Source organism: Mercenaria mercenaria, chromosome 11, assembly GCF_021730395.1.
Source record: "Mercenaria mercenaria strain notata chromosome 11, MADL_Memer_1, whole genome shotgun sequence".
Classification (NCBI taxonomy): Eukaryota; Metazoa; Mollusca; class Bivalvia; order Venerida; family Veneridae; genus Mercenaria; species Mercenaria mercenaria.
This window is the reverse complement of record NC_069371.1, coordinates 77,390,350-77,405,963: the sequence shown is the minus strand read 5'-3', so window position 1 is coordinate 77,405,963 and position 15,614 is coordinate 77,390,350. Positions and strand designations below refer to the sequence as shown.

The 15,614-nt window shown below is 36.5% G+C and overlaps 1 protein-coding gene across 1 annotated transcript in view; it reads left to right on the top strand.

Annotated features, from left to right (window-relative positions):
- LOC123532704 (unconventional myosin-Id-like) overlaps positions 1-15,614 on the top strand; it is a 59,734-nt gene that overhangs the window by 22,107 nt on the left and 22,013 nt on the right. The window contains exons 4-12 of the mRNA XM_053518227.1: positions 526-691; positions 3,363-3,512; positions 4,916-5,035; positions 6,091-6,303; positions 7,076-7,221; positions 7,938-8,007; positions 9,049-9,204; positions 13,213-13,272; positions 14,328-14,473. Coding sequence (XP_053374202.1) covers positions 526-691; positions 3,363-3,512; positions 4,916-5,035; positions 6,091-6,303; positions 7,076-7,221; positions 7,938-8,007; positions 9,049-9,204; positions 13,213-13,272; positions 14,328-14,473 — 1,227 coding nt within the window. The remainder of the gene's footprint in view (positions 1-525; positions 692-3,362; positions 3,513-4,915; positions 5,036-6,090; positions 6,304-7,075; positions 7,222-7,937; positions 8,008-9,048; positions 9,205-13,212; positions 13,273-14,327; positions 14,474-15,614) is intronic.

The following is a 15,614-nucleotide window of genomic DNA, read 5'->3' as shown; positions in this document are numbered from 1 at the left end:
TTACCAAATTTAATGTTTTACCGTTATGATTGGCTAGTGGGGTTGGGAGTGGGGTTCTTTTTGGAGGTACCATTCGGTTTGCTTTAAAAGACCTGGTGCTTGAATTTTCCTGGAAGAATTACCCAGCAACCTTCCTCAAAGCACAAGCAAAATTAAGTACACGTAATAAACTCATCAATATCTGCCATTTAACTTTTACCCTACTAAATTTCTAAAATAGACTGGTCTATCATTCAGTTTGGGCAGTACCATTTATTATTCGAAGGGGTGTTCGCGGAAAATTTACTGACTGAATAGCAAACAGTGCAGACCATGATCAGCCTGCATGGATGTGCAGGCTAATCTTGGTCTGCACAGATTGCAAAGGCAGAATCACTTGCCGGCAACAGGCTAAAGGTTAAGATGCTAAAAATAATTAAGATGCTAAAAATAATATTTGCATGTACATTTGTATTTGATAAAAACAAACCGAAGCTTCGTCTCATTGCAAATAACAGTTGAATGCATATTGTTTTCTTTTTCCAGGGTAAAAGATGTGTTGATCAAGTCAAACGTAATCCTGGAAGCATTTGGAAATGCTAAGACCAACAGAAATGATAACTCTAGTAGATTTGGTAAATATATGGACATCAACTTTGACTTCAAAGGAGACCCCATTGGAGGTCACATCAACAACTACCTGCTGGAAAAGGTGAATTACTGTACACATGCAAAACTATTATTTGTATATCCTCTAATAAACACACTGCCTATATTTTTATGTATTATGTAATGGGGCTGGTTGTCTGTCAGAAATTCTATTTCTGCTCTGACCTATGGTGATTAAACTTGATGTGAACATTGCTCATGGACATAGGATGACCACTATTGATTTTGAAGTCAGTGGGTAAAAGTGACTGTTAGTTACAAAGCAGTCACTGAGTATAATTGTCAGTATGTTGTGAAAAACTTCCTCTTAAATCAGTATGAAATTATAACCATTTAACTAGTCCATAAACTTGGTTAATTTGTTAAAATTTTTGCGTTATTTAGGCACAGTGACTTGCTAATGAACAAAATCAAATTTGTTTTGTAGCTGCAGAATGCCAGAATTATACTTTCATATCACTTAATGGAAGAGACATTATAAATTTAACTTTGTGACCTAAGCTAGTAGATGTCTCTGTTTTCTGGGTCTGCCCACTTAGTAGGGAGAGCGCAGGAGTTCGATCCCGAGGAGGCATAAGTTCTCTGTGACGATTTGATAGAAGACATTGTGTCTGAAATCATTCGTCCCCGCCTCAGATTCATGTGGGCAAGTTGGCAGTTTCTTGCGGAGAACAGGTTTGTACTGGTACAGAATCCAGGAACACTGGTTAGATTAACTGCCCTCCATTACGTAACTGAAATACTGTTGAAAGATGGCATTAAACCAAAACAAACAAATTTCTCTGTTTTCTGGCATTTCAGTTAGGGGTTTTAAGGTAATACTTGCAGCATATTTGCAACATTGATTTTGATACCATGACAACATTGATTCAGCACAATCAATAATGTCTGTAATAATGAATCTGAAATATAATGAACTGGGAATGTTAAAACAATATCCAATTTATAATTAACCTTGGTTGATTGATTTTTATGACCCTGGTACACAGACAAGTCATATTGTGCAGAAGAGAATAGACATTAGCTATAGCTAATCTAGTCAATGTTAGTTGTCGTAGAAGAAAAGAAAAGCTTGTTTGATAATGTCCAGTTCTAAATATCAAATTAAAGAATCCTTTTATTTTTGTGAGTACAATTTGGTTTGCCACTGTGAATTGAAAAACAGGACACAGTATGTCATTGTCTTTAATGTGACATTCAATGTGGCATTGTTTTTAATGTGACAGTCAATAAGGCATTGTCTTGAATGTGACATTCAATGTGGCATTGTCTTTAATGTGACTTTCAATAAGGCATTGTCTTTAATATGACATTCAGTGTGGCATTGTCTTTAATGTGACTTTCAATAAGGCATTGTCCTGAATGTGACATTCAATGTGGCATTGTCTTTAATGTGACAGTCAATAAGGCATTGTCCTGAATGTGACATTCAGTGTGGCATTGTCTTTAATGTAGCTTTCAATAAGGCATTGTCTTTAATGTGACATTCAATGTGACATTGTATAATGTGGCTTTCAATAAGGCATTGTCTTTAATGTGACATTCAATGTGGCATTGTCTTCAATCTGACTTTAAATAAGGCATTGTCTTTAATGTGATATTCAGGGAGGCATTGTCTTTAATTTGACATAATGTAACCAATTTATTGCAAAATATATACAGAGCTTGACTTTCTTCTTTGTTTAACAGGCATTCAAATCAAGTCATGTTAGACTGAAGATTTTTCACGGAATATTTTTTTTTTTTTTTATTTTGGAAATAGCTGTGTCATGATGAGAAGCTTGCCATTATAGAAAATGTTTCTAAAAAAAATCCAGATATTCAGTGGAGTGTAAAATGCATGTAAGCGGTATAGATGCATATTAGCTTCCTTATTCTGCCCATATTTCTTCAGTTAAAATATACATGCATATTAACATCAATATTCGGTTCATATTTCGTCAATTAAAACATGCATTAAGCTGTCGAACATTGTGTGGTAAAAGCCTGTCCTGTACATAGGAATATCCCTATACAGACTGTATGTCTTGTCAGAATGCGTGTTTGTTGCTATAGCACAAAAGTAACAGCTGTAGATGATTCATCAGGGGAAGCAATGATTGTCACGGAAAATAGACAGGACATTTAATCATATATATTGATTCAACTGTGTCAATATCATGTCTGATTACCAAGTTTGTTTTCTGTTTAGAATGTATTGTCAATCTGGCCTGTATTTTTCAGTCTTGTATAGTAGATCAAAACATATTGTTAGACTCGCCTGTATTTTCAGGTCTCATGTAGAAAATTAATATATGAGCCGTGCCATGAGAAAACCAACATAGTGGGTTTGCGACCAGCATGGATCCAGACCAGCCTGCACATCCGCGCAGTCTGGTCAGGATCCATGCTGTTCGCTTTCAAAGCCTATTGCAGTTAGAGAAACTGTTAGCGAACAGCAAGGATCCTGACCAGACTGCGCGGATGCGCAGGCTGGTCTGGATCCATGCTGGTCGAAAACCCACTATGTTGGTTTTCCCATGGCACGGCTCATATATTGTTAGGTTTTGTCTGGGTTTTTGAGTCTCTTGAAGTACTTCATAACATAAAATAGTTAGTCTTGCCTTGATTTTTCAGTCTTTTGTAGTTTATCAAAACATATTGTTAGACTTGTCTGTATTTTCCAGTCTCTTAAAGTACATCAAAACATTGTTAGTTTCGCCTCTATTTTTCAGTCTCGTGTTGTACATCAGCAGAAAGGGGAAAGAAACTTTCACTCATTTTATCAGCTGCTGAGTGGGGCGACCGACCAGAAACTTGCCGAGATGAAACTAACAAGAGATCCACACAAATACTTCTATATCAGACAGGGAGGAGAACCAAAGGTAGTGTATCTAGTTCACATCTCATACAAGCCAATATGTCGGGTCTCTCTTATTACCAGCTGAGATATCAAGACTCTCTTATACCAGCTGAGGTGTCGAGACTCTCTACAAGCCAATATGTCAAGTCTCTCTTATACAAGCTGAGATGTCGAGACTCTCTTATACAAGCCAAGATGTCGAGACACTCTTATACAAGCCAGTATGTTAAGTCTCTCTTATACAAGGTGAGATGTCGAGACTGTCTTATACAAGCCAGTATGTCGAGTCTCTTATACAAGCTGAGATGTCGAGTCTCTCTTATACAAGCTGATATGTCGAGTCTCTCTTATACAAGCTGAGATGTCGAGACTCTCTTATACAAGCTGAGATGTCGAGACACTCTTATACAAGCCAGTATGTTAAGTCTGTCTTATACAAGGTGAGATGTCGAGTCTCTCTTATACAAGCTGAGATGTCGAGACTCTCTTATACAAGCTGAGATGTCGAGACACTCTTATACAAGCCAGTATGTTAAGTCTCTCTTATACAAGGTGAGATGTCGAGTCTCTCTTATACAAGCTGAGATGTTGAGACACTCTTATACAAGCCAGTATGTCGAGTCTCTCTTATACAAGCTGAGTAGTTGAGTCTCTCTTATACAAGCTGAGATGTCAAGTCTCTCTTATACAAGCCAATATGTCAAGTCTCTCGTATACAAGCTGAGATGTCGAGACACTCTTATACAAGCCAGTATGTTAAGTCTCTCTTATACAAGGTGAGATGTCGAGTCTCTCTTATACAAGCTGAGATGTCGAGACTCTCTTATTCAAGCCAAGATGTTGAGACTCTCTTATACAAACCAATATGTCGATTTTCTCTTATACAAGCCAATATGTCGAGTCTCTAATACAAGCTGAGATGTCGAGACACTCTTATACAAGCCAATATGTCGAGTCTCCCTTATACAAGCTGAGATGTCGAGACTCTCTTATACAAGCCGAGATGTCGAGGCTCTCTTATACAAGCCAGTATGTCGAGCCTCTTGTATAAAAGCCAATATGGTGAGCCCCTCTTATACAAGTCAAGATGTCAATCTATGTAGCTTAATAATTTGATCCTATGACATCTCCTGGCATGAAGAGTTTGATCCACAAACATGTCAACTGTTCTCCACCTAAGCACCTTTATGCTACTTTGTCCTCAACCTCATGTGTTTCATGTGGTGAAGTTGTTGGTTAGTTGTAGAGAATTAGATACAAATACTATGTTACCACATAGATTTAAATCATTGTTAGCGTAAATGTATATTAAACTAAACAAAAAAAAATTAATAATAAAAATCCTATAATGTGATAGGCAGATATTTTGTTAGTTACCTCACATTCTGGATGAAAATTTATTGTGTATATATGATTTTTTTTCAGTGTCCAACAATAAACGACCAATCTGATTACAGAAATGTAATGAATGCCATGAAGACACTGGGATTTGCATTTAAACATGCAGAGACGCTGTGGAAGGTTGTTTCTGCGGTTATATTGCTGGTAGGTCTTGTATATAACCAATACAAGATATTGGGAAATCATTTATATTTATAGGAGACTGATTTTCATGGTTGAGTCAGTCGTCGAAATTTAATCCCAGAAAATTTCTAGAAGTCCTATTCATATTATGTTCTTTTGTTGAATTAAAAAGATTCGTGGTGGCCTCCGTGGCCAAGTGGTTAAGGTCGCTGACTTCAAATCACTTGCCCCTCATCGATGTGGGTGCGAACCTCACTCAGGGCGTTGAATTATTCGTGTGAGGAAGCCATCCAGCTTGCTTACGGAAGGTCAGTGGTTCTACCCAGGTGCCCGCTCGTGATGAAATAATGCACTGAGTGGCACCTTGGCATCAAAGCTAGAAAGTCGCCATATGACCTACAATTGTGTCGTTAAACTCCCCCCACCCCACAAAAAAAATATCATATCCATAGCAAATAACAAGCCAAAAGCGTGACATTGTGACTGTACCTACAAAAATAAATGATTTTGCAGTGTTGCAGTTAAATGATCTTAAATCTATATATGTCACAGTGTGAGAGAAATACACAGACAGACTTAAGACTTAACCATGATTCTATAAAAGACTCTGATGCTGTTATGATACGTTTTACTAACAATAAAAACATATTACCTGATTGTTCTTTAACTGATCAATTTGGGGCCTAAATTTGGCACCAATGCAAATGGCAAATAGTATGTTTTTTCTCAATTTCAAAGCTAAAATTGCCAAAGTTGAAAAAAATATTTTCCCAATTATAAAGGCCCAGTATTCCAAATCAATGGAAAAAAAACACTGTTGTCTGTTAAACGCTTTGACATACTTTTTACATTATCAGAAAATTTTACCAGATCTGCTTTATGAAGCAAAAAACCTACTGTACCTTTTAGTATATGAATAATACTTCTCTGATTTTAATGTCAGTTTACAACACTAGTCATGATAGAATAAAATTGTATAGAATTTAGTAGATTGAAAATTACTTCATTATCTGTATATACTTTTAGAAAGTAAGATTTATATATCCATAAACAGAGTAAACTTTGTGATTTTTCAGGGAAATTTAGAGTACCATGCCCAGGATGATGTACATGATTTATCAGAGGTTTCTGACAAGAAGTTGTTGTCAGATATTGGTGGCCTGTTGTCTGTGACAACAGAAAATATAGAGAAAGCCTTGACACATAGGGTGATAGCTGCAGGAGGAAACGTGGTTGACAAAGGACTCACTGTATCAGAGGCTTATTATGCCAGGGACGCATTTGCAAAGGTGAAGTTTCTTTACCATAAACTGGGGGGCCTCTGTGGCCGGGTGATCAAGGTCACTGACTTCTTATCACTTGACCCTCACTGATGTGGTTTGAGTTACTTTCCTGCCAGTATAATGTTTATAAAGAAAGATATCATAATGGCGAAATTCTACTTGGCCAAATGGGCTCTAGGACAAGCAGACAATTGATTTTGCTACCCCTGCTCTCATAATTTCTTGAAATCCTTAGTTAAAAGGCACATATATATGTCACATGACAGGCAGCCGACTTAGTGTAATAAAAGGGGTATCTGTAGCAGAATTGTTAATGCTGCCAACTTTGAAGCATTTGCACCTCACCAGTGTTTGCTTGCTTGGAATGTAGAATTCTTAATGCGAGGAAGCTATCCAGCTGCTTTATAGAAGGTCTGTGGTTCTACACTGACCAGTGCCAGCCATGCCTGCAACAGTTCCAGGAGGGGCACCTGGGGTCCTCCTCCACCATCATAAGCAAGACCGGATAGTGTCGGTGTGACAGTGTTTTAAAATGATGTACAATGGTGTGTTAGTATTCCAAAAATTCATTTAGTACATTTATGCACACAATTTGCAACATGTGGATAGAAGAAGTCTTAAGAAATAGTTGTGAATGAAATGCTTAGCAATTTTTTACAAAAACCCACCTTTAAATCCCCTTATTTTGCCTGTCTTCAAAGATTTCTTAGTTGATATTTGAAAAAAAAACTTGTGGAGGGGTTATAAAGTATTTCAAAGAGTGTATATATTATTTCAGGCAATTTACGATCGAATGTTTACCTGGATTGTAACGAGAATCAATGAAGCGATAGATCCACATGGAACTGGTGTGGGTTTTGTCGGGAAGAACACTGTGATTGGTGTGTTAGATATCTACGGGTTTGAAATATTTGACAACAACAGGTATGTTAAGAGTACAGTCAAACTTTGTTCACTCGAACTCAGATAATTCAAACACCACTGTTCTCTTGAATTCATCAACAGGTCCCGGTCCCTATATTGAGCAATTTGTTTGATGGTTCGAACTACTGATAACTTGCACAAATTTTGGTGGTTCCTTCGAGTTGGAGGGAACAAAGTTTAACTGTATATAATTATGGTGCTGGAGTTGTTCCATTTGCATCAGAAATAGAATTTGTCTGTGGTTTACATGATCTCTTACCTTATTCATAAATACTGGAAATATTTATTGAGTGTTGCTAAATATAAATTTAGAGATCTTTGGCGCATATTTATCAGTATTTTAAGTCTGAATCTTGGAGTTAAGAATGGCAAATATTCAATTTGCCTTAAAGTTGTTTTTAGCAAACTTGTACTGCTGAAATTTGGCAGTGCTCTCTTTAGCTGTAGCTGCAGAAAGTACATTTATGCAATCTATGGCTTGTCTGCAATCTGTATAGAATTCCATGTTTTTCATTTAAAGCTTACAGGAGTGTTGCAAAATCAAAAGCTTATGTAAAATGCCAATGAATTATCAGAAGTCACAGTGTTAGAGATAAAGTTAGACAGTTTGTTATTAAAGTAAGTTTAGCATGTTATTAAAGTAAGTTTAGCAACAGGTTTGTTTTGATTTAAAAAATGTTCTCTGTATCTTTTGATTTTCAATATTTCCTTTACAGTTTTGAACAGTTTTGTATCAACTACTGCAATGAGAAACTACAGCAGCTGTTTATAGAGCTTGTGTTGAAGGTAGGTCAAGTTTTCACAAAGTATTGGCAAAAATACTGGTTACAAAGAGTACCCTAAATTGTATTTTGATTGCCTCCCTTTAACTATTAAGACTTTGCTTGATACAACATGTGAATATTAGTACTTTTATTAAGAGTGAAGTTGACAATTATCTCCCTTGAATATCTTCAGGAGACTGCAACCCATTATTGATTATTTTTATGTTTATTTCATAGAATAAAGAGATTCTGAAATTTTAATTTACTAAAAAGAACCCATTGTTACAGTATCTAAATGTTGAACCTGGTTAATCTTGTTCACAGCAATTTTATCATGTAAAAATAAGGATAGAATGGCAGCATGTTGAACACTTTAACAGGGTAATCTATGGTCTTTATAAAACTCATCTTGTTGCAGCAAGGAAAAATTGGATTAAATAGCATTTTTTAGGTCATTATTTAAAACTTTTCTTGATTTAGCAAGATGAAGAAGTGTTTGGAATGGCAATAAGATTTTGTTCTTTAACAAAATTTGTGATTTTTTTTTGCAAAAATATCTTGTTGCAGCAGGAACAAAGAGTATATAAAGAAGAGTACAGATGTCAGCATGTAGATTGCTTTAAACAGAACAATCTGTGATTTTTTGCAAAAATATCTTGTTGCAGCAAGTACAAGGAGTATAATTATAATGAAGAGTATAGAATGTCAGCATGTAGATTTCTTTAAACAGAAAAATCTGTGATTTTTTGCAAAAATATCTTGTTGCAGCAAGTACAAGGAGTATATAACGAAGAGTATAGAATGTCAACATGTAGATTTCTTTAAACAGAACAATCAGTGATTTTTTGCAAAAATATCTTGTTGCAGCAAGTACAAGGAGTATATAACGAAGAACATAGAATGTCAGCATGTAGTTTTCTTTAAACAGAACAATCTGTGATTTTTTGCAATGTATCATGTTGCAGCAAGTACAAGGAGTGTATAGTGAAGAGTATAGAATGTCAACATGTAGATTTCTTTAACAGAACAATCTGTGATTTTTTGCAAAAATATCTTGTTACAGCAAGAACAAGAAGAGTATATGAGGGAGGGTATAGAATGGCAGCATGTAGATTACTTCAACAACAAGGTTATCTGTGATCTGGTAGAACAACCACATAAAGGAATTCTGGCTATTCTTGATGAGGCTTGTCTCAGTGTTGGCAAAGTCACTGATGAGGTATGTAAACTCATCTGGTTGAATTTTTGTTTCAGTTAATGGATTTAATGTCAAATGATATAAGAGGGACATGGTTTTATGCTGTATACATGTCCTAGTTTTTTAGCTCACCTGTCACAAAGTGACAGGGTGAGCTTTTGTGATCGCGCGGTGTCTGTCGTCCGTCGTCCGTGCGTGCGTGTGTCCGTCCGTCCGTCCGTAAACTTTTGCTTGTGACCACTCTAGAGGTCACATTTTTCATGGACTTTATAAAGTTGGTCAGAATGTTCATCTTGATGATATCTAGGTCAAGTTCGAAACTGGGTCACGTGCCCCTCAAAAACCTAGGTCATAGTCTAAAAATAGAAAAACCTTGTGACCTCTCTAGAGGCCATATATTCAAAAGATCTTCATGAAAATTGGTCGGAATGTTCACCTTGATGATATCTAGGTCAAGTTCGAAACAGGGTCATGTGCGGTCAAAAACTAGGTCAGTAGGTCTAAAAATAGAAAAAAAACCCTTTTGACCTCTCTAGAGGCCATATTTTCATGGGATCTGTATGAAAGTTGGTCTGAAAGTTCATCTTGATGATATCTAGGTCAAGATTTCCCAAACTGGTCACATGCGGTCAAAAACTAGGGCAGTAGGTCTAAAATAGAAAAACTTGTGACCTCTCTAGGCCATAAATTTCATGAGATCTTCATGAAAATTGGTCAGAATGTTTACCTTGATGATATCTAGGTCAAGTTCGAAAGTGGGTTTAAAGTGCGGGCAAAAACTAGGTCAGTAGTAATAATAGAAAAAACCTTGTGACCTCTCTAGAGGCCATATTTTTCATGGGATCTGTAAAGAAAATTGGTCCGAATGTTCACTTGATGATATCTAGGTCAAGTTCAAAAGTGGGTCACGTGCCATCAAAAACTAGGTGAGTAGGTCAAATAATAGAAAAACCTTGTGACCTCTCTAAAGGCCATATTTTTCATGGGATCTGTATGAAAGTTGGTCTAAATGTTCATCTTGATGATATCTAGGTCAAGTTCGAAACAGGGTCATGTGCGGTCAAAAACTAGGTCAATAGGTCTAAAAATAGAAAAACCTTGTGACTTCTCTAAAGGCCATATTTTTCATGGGATCTGTATGAAAGTTGGTCTAAGTGTTCACCTTGATGATATCTAGGTCAAGTTCGAAACAGGGTCATGTGCGGTCAAAAACTAGGTCAGTAGGTCTAAAAATAGAAAAACCTTGTGACCTCTCTAAAGGCCATATTTTTCATGGGATCTGTATGAAAGTTGGTCTGAATGTTCACCTTGATGATATCTAGGTCAAGTTTGAAACTGGGTCACATGCCTTCAAAAACTAGGTCAGTAGGGCAAATAATAAAAAAAACTTGTGACCTCTCTAGAGGCCATACTTTTCATGGGATCTGTATGAAAGTTGGTCTGAATGTTCATCTTGATGATATCTAGGTCAAGTTTGAAACTGGATCAACTGCAGTCAAAAACTAGGTCAGTAGGTCTAAAATTATTAAAATCCTTGTGACCTCTCTAGAGGCCATATTTTTCATGAGATCTTCATGAAAATTAGTGAGAATGTTCACCTTGATGATATCTAGGTAAAGTTCAAAACAGGGTCACGTACCTTCGAAAACTAGGTCAATAGGTCAAATAATAGAAAAACCTTGTGACCTCTCTAGAGACCATATTTTTCAATGGATCTTCATGAAAATTGGTCAGAATTTTTATCTTGATAATATCTAGGTCAAGTTCAAAACTGGGTCACATGAGCTCAAAAACTAGGTCACTATGTCAAATAATAGAAAAATTGACATCATGCTCAAAACTGGGTCATGTGGGAAGAGGTGAGCGATTCAGGACCATCATGGTCCTCTTGTTTATAAATTTTAATAGCAGTGAGTTACAGGAAACTCAGTTTGGACTGTGTTATGTAGATGTAATGTAACGTAATTATTATCTACATAGGTTATATATTGGGGTTATATATTGGGCCTCTGTGGCTGGTGGGTTAAGGTCACTGACGGGGCCTCCGTGGCCGAGTGGTTAGAGTCGTTGACTTCAAACCATTTGCCCCTCATCGATGTGGGTTCGAAACCTCATTTGGGGCGTAGAATTCTTCACGTGAGGTAGCCATCCAGCTGGCTTACGGAAGGTCGGTGGTTCTACCCAGGTGCCCGCTCGTGATGAAATAGTGCACGGAGGGGCACCTGGGGTCTTCCTCCACCATTAAAGCTGGAAAGTCGCCATATGACCTAAAATTGTGTCGGTGCGACGTTAAACCCAACAAAATAAAATAAATAAATAAGGTCACTGACGTCTCACTTCTCAAGACTCCCCGCAGCGATTACTTCCCCTTATGGTACATTAAATCACTGCACTCACACAGTGGTTAACAGAACAGTTTTTGTGTCCCCCCCCCCCCCCCCCCCCCCCCCCCATGAGTGGTGGGGGCATATAGATTTGCTCTTGTCCATGTGTCTGTACGTCCGTCTGAAGTTCGCGACGCGCCCAGCTCAAAAAGTATTTGATATAAATTGATGAAACCTTGCATGAGTCTTTATCATGATGTGAACTTGCACACCTTCTATTTTTCGCCTAGCTCCGCCCCCTATTTTTAGAGTTACGGCCCCTGAAATGGTCAAAAATGCACATTTTCACCTTGTGACACACCTAGCTCAAAAATTATTTGATATAGATTCATGAAACCTTGCATGAGTCTTAATCATGATATGAACTTGCACACCTCCTATTTTTCATCTGGGTCCGCCCCCTATATCCAGAGTTATGGCCCCTGAAATAGTCAAAAATGCACATTTTCACCTTGTGATGCGCCTAACTCAAAAAATATTACATATAAATTGATTAAACGTTGCATGAATCTTTATCATGATATGAACTTGCGCACCTCCTATTTTTTATCTGACTCTGCCCGCAATTTTCAGAGTTATGGCCCCTGAAATAGACAAAAATGCACATTTTCACCTTGTGACGCACTTAGCTCAAAAAGTATATGATATAAATGGATGAAAACTTACATGAGTCTTTATCATGATATGAACTTGCACACCTCTTATTTATTTGCTGGCTCCTCCCCCTATTTTTAAAGTTATTGCCCCTGAAATAGTAAAAAAATGCACATTTTCACCTAGTTATGTGCCTAACTCAAAAAGTATTTAATGTAAATTCATGAAACCTTGCATAAGTCTTTATCATAATGAGACCTTGCACACTTGGCATTCTTCTTGAGAATCTTAGCGTTTATTACAGAGTTATGACCCTTGAAATAGCCAAAATAGTGGATTTTTTGTTTGTGATGCTCATAGCTCAAAAAGTATATGGTATAGAATAATGAATCCTTTTCATAATTTTTTTTTTTTGAGGCTATACCCCATTAAGACTGCAAACATTTGAATTATTTCCCCTTATTTGTGACAAATGTACCAGTGGAGGGCACACCCTGTGTCCTACAGACACATTCTGGTTTTTATCAAAATTGCATTATTCGCATCTAGATGGTAACATTCGCGCACATAATTGTTCAGATAACAAATTGAAGTGATTTTAGTCAAATAGATCAGATAAATAAATAATTTGCTGGTAGGAGAACTCCGCCATTTTGCAGTGTCATGTGACTTTTTCATTGTCATATGAATGCAGCGGTAATAATGAACGCAAGGAAAGGTAACCGCTGTGAGGAGCTTGCTCACTTCTGTGGGTTCAAAATGTCGCTTGTGGTGTAGAATTCTTCCATGTGTGGAATCAATCCAGCAGGCTTACTGAAGTCAGTGGTTCTACCCTGGTTGCCTGTCTTTCCTGTGTGAAATAATGACTGGAGGGTCATCTGTGGTCCTTAAAAGCTGGAAAATCACCATATGGCATATACATGTGTAGGTGTGATGTTAAAACTACTTTCGCTGCTGTTCCTTATTGTGTTGAAACATATGTACAAAATAAAAATACTTACGTACACTTATTGCTTTGTAATAAAATGGAGATTGGAAAAATGTTTTTCAGATGTTCCTGACTGCAATGAGTCAGAAATTGAGTAAAAATGACCGGTTTACATGTAGAGCAGTAAGTATAATTGATTACACATTGCATTTAGCATAGATTTGTAACACATCAATTGGCATCGATTGATTACATGTCACATTTAGCATGGATTTATAACACATCACATTTAGCATAAATTGGTAACGCATCACATTTAGCATAGATTTATAACACATCACATTTAACATAGAGTGATAAGAAATCACATTTGGCATAGATTGATTACACATCACATTTAGCATATATTTATAAAACGTCACATTTGGTATAAATTGATAACACATCACATTTAGCATAGATTGATTACACATCACATTTAGCATAGATTGATAACACATCTCATTTAGCATATCAAGTTGATTATACATCACATTTAGCATAGATCTGTTACTCATCACTTTTTGCATAGATCTGTTACACATCACATTTAGGGTATGTTGATTGTACATTTAGCAAATCTTCGATATAAATATTCAAGTTTATCCTGAAGATTTGAAATAAAAATTGACTGAAGTATGCAGTTCTACCATATTAAAGTGTAATTTGCCGTAATGCTTAGTACCAGGTACATGAATTAATGTATTGCTGTTATTTCTGGAAGCACTCTTGTAAATGATACAATTGTTCTATGTTTGGTTTTCCACAGTAGATCTATCAGTGACAACTTCAGAACTGTTCTTAACCCTAACCCAGCTAAATTTCTATAATGAACTTGTCCATCTTCTAATTTGGACGTTACCATCATGACCATTAACTGTTAAAAGGGGTGCTTACCAAACCGATACTGGCTGAATAGCTAACAGTGCAGATCATGATCAGACTGCATGGATGTGCAGGCTGATCATGATTTACACTGGTCGCAAAGGCAGAATCAATCGTGTCCAGCATGGTAAGGGTTAATGTTGTTGATATTAAGGAGCAAAAATGTTAACTGTTCATGAAATAGCCATTTTATTACTCAATTAATTTTTGAAAAATGCTTAATAACTTGAAATCTGAAATTATATTTCCTGTCTCAAGTTCTGTTTTGTTTTACATTGCTTAAAAAAATTGAAGGGTTTCAATTTGATTTACAGTTGAACCCATCGGACAAGACACTGGAACACAAGATAGAGTTCAGGGTAAAGCACTATGCTGGGGATGTGACATACTCTGTTGTTGGCTTCATTGACAAAAACAGGGACACCTTGTTCCAGGATTTCAAGCGCCTTCTTTACAACAGGTAGGTTCTAAACCACAGATCTTTGTATCTGACTGTGTAAATATTATGTCACTGAAATAAGTGTTTCAGCTTACAACTTTTTGATGTTTGCCTTTCTGTTAGAAAGTTTGAAGGATATCTCTGTTTCAATCCAGCACCTGCCCTCACTTGTAGCAATGTTTTATCTCAGTCCATTAAGGTAAAACTTCATACAAATTGTGGCCAGTTTTTATGACCATAGCATTACATTGCATCAACTCAGCACAAAACTTTTGTAGCTGCTTATAAATATAGGAGCAGATTCAACAGTTTTGCAGCCAGGTTGCTTAGCTTAGTATGGAGGGCTGATCTATGGATTGTAGGATTATGAGTTGGATTCCTGGGCGAGGCATATGTTCTTAAAAATTGGATAAAAAACATTATGCCTGAAATAATTCATCCTCCACCTCTGATTCATGTGGGGAAGTTGGCAGTTACTTGCGGAGAACAGGTTAGTACTGGTACAGAATCCAGGAACACTTGTTACTTTAATTGCGCGCTGTTACATAACTGAAATACTGTTGAAAATTGGAGCAAAACCCAAAACAAACAAATCAGCAGTTTCACAGGAAGGTGACGATTTGTCCACTCTTCAAGTACCTTATTTTGCTTACTGTTAAAGTCTTGAAATAATCTAAATAAATGGAAAGAACATGTCAGCATGTATGACCCTAGCAATGCAAAATGTCAGAGAAACAACATTGTAAGCTGGTAAACACATAGAGTAATAACAGGTCAGAATGTTTACATAATGGAGTAACAATATGTCAGCATGTCTAAATGAATACAAACAACTTGTTAACATGTGTTTTCATGGTAAAATGATAAAGAAACATGCAGCATAAGTCTTTATTGACTACCTGGTTGAGATTTTAATCATTCTGGATAGTAAAATCATTTTTAAAAGAATTCAGTTCCTTTTGACATTGTAAATATATTAAGATATCTATGTTTTGGTTCCAAGATTAAAGATTTTTTGTTCCTTGATTATTAATTGTGACCATTTAAAACAGTAACTGAATTTACTCTCCCCCTACACTCATCCACCACTGTACATTACTGTCGGACATGAACCTAGTTTAAAGATACTTTTAATAGTACTTTTATTAGTTACCTTTAAGTT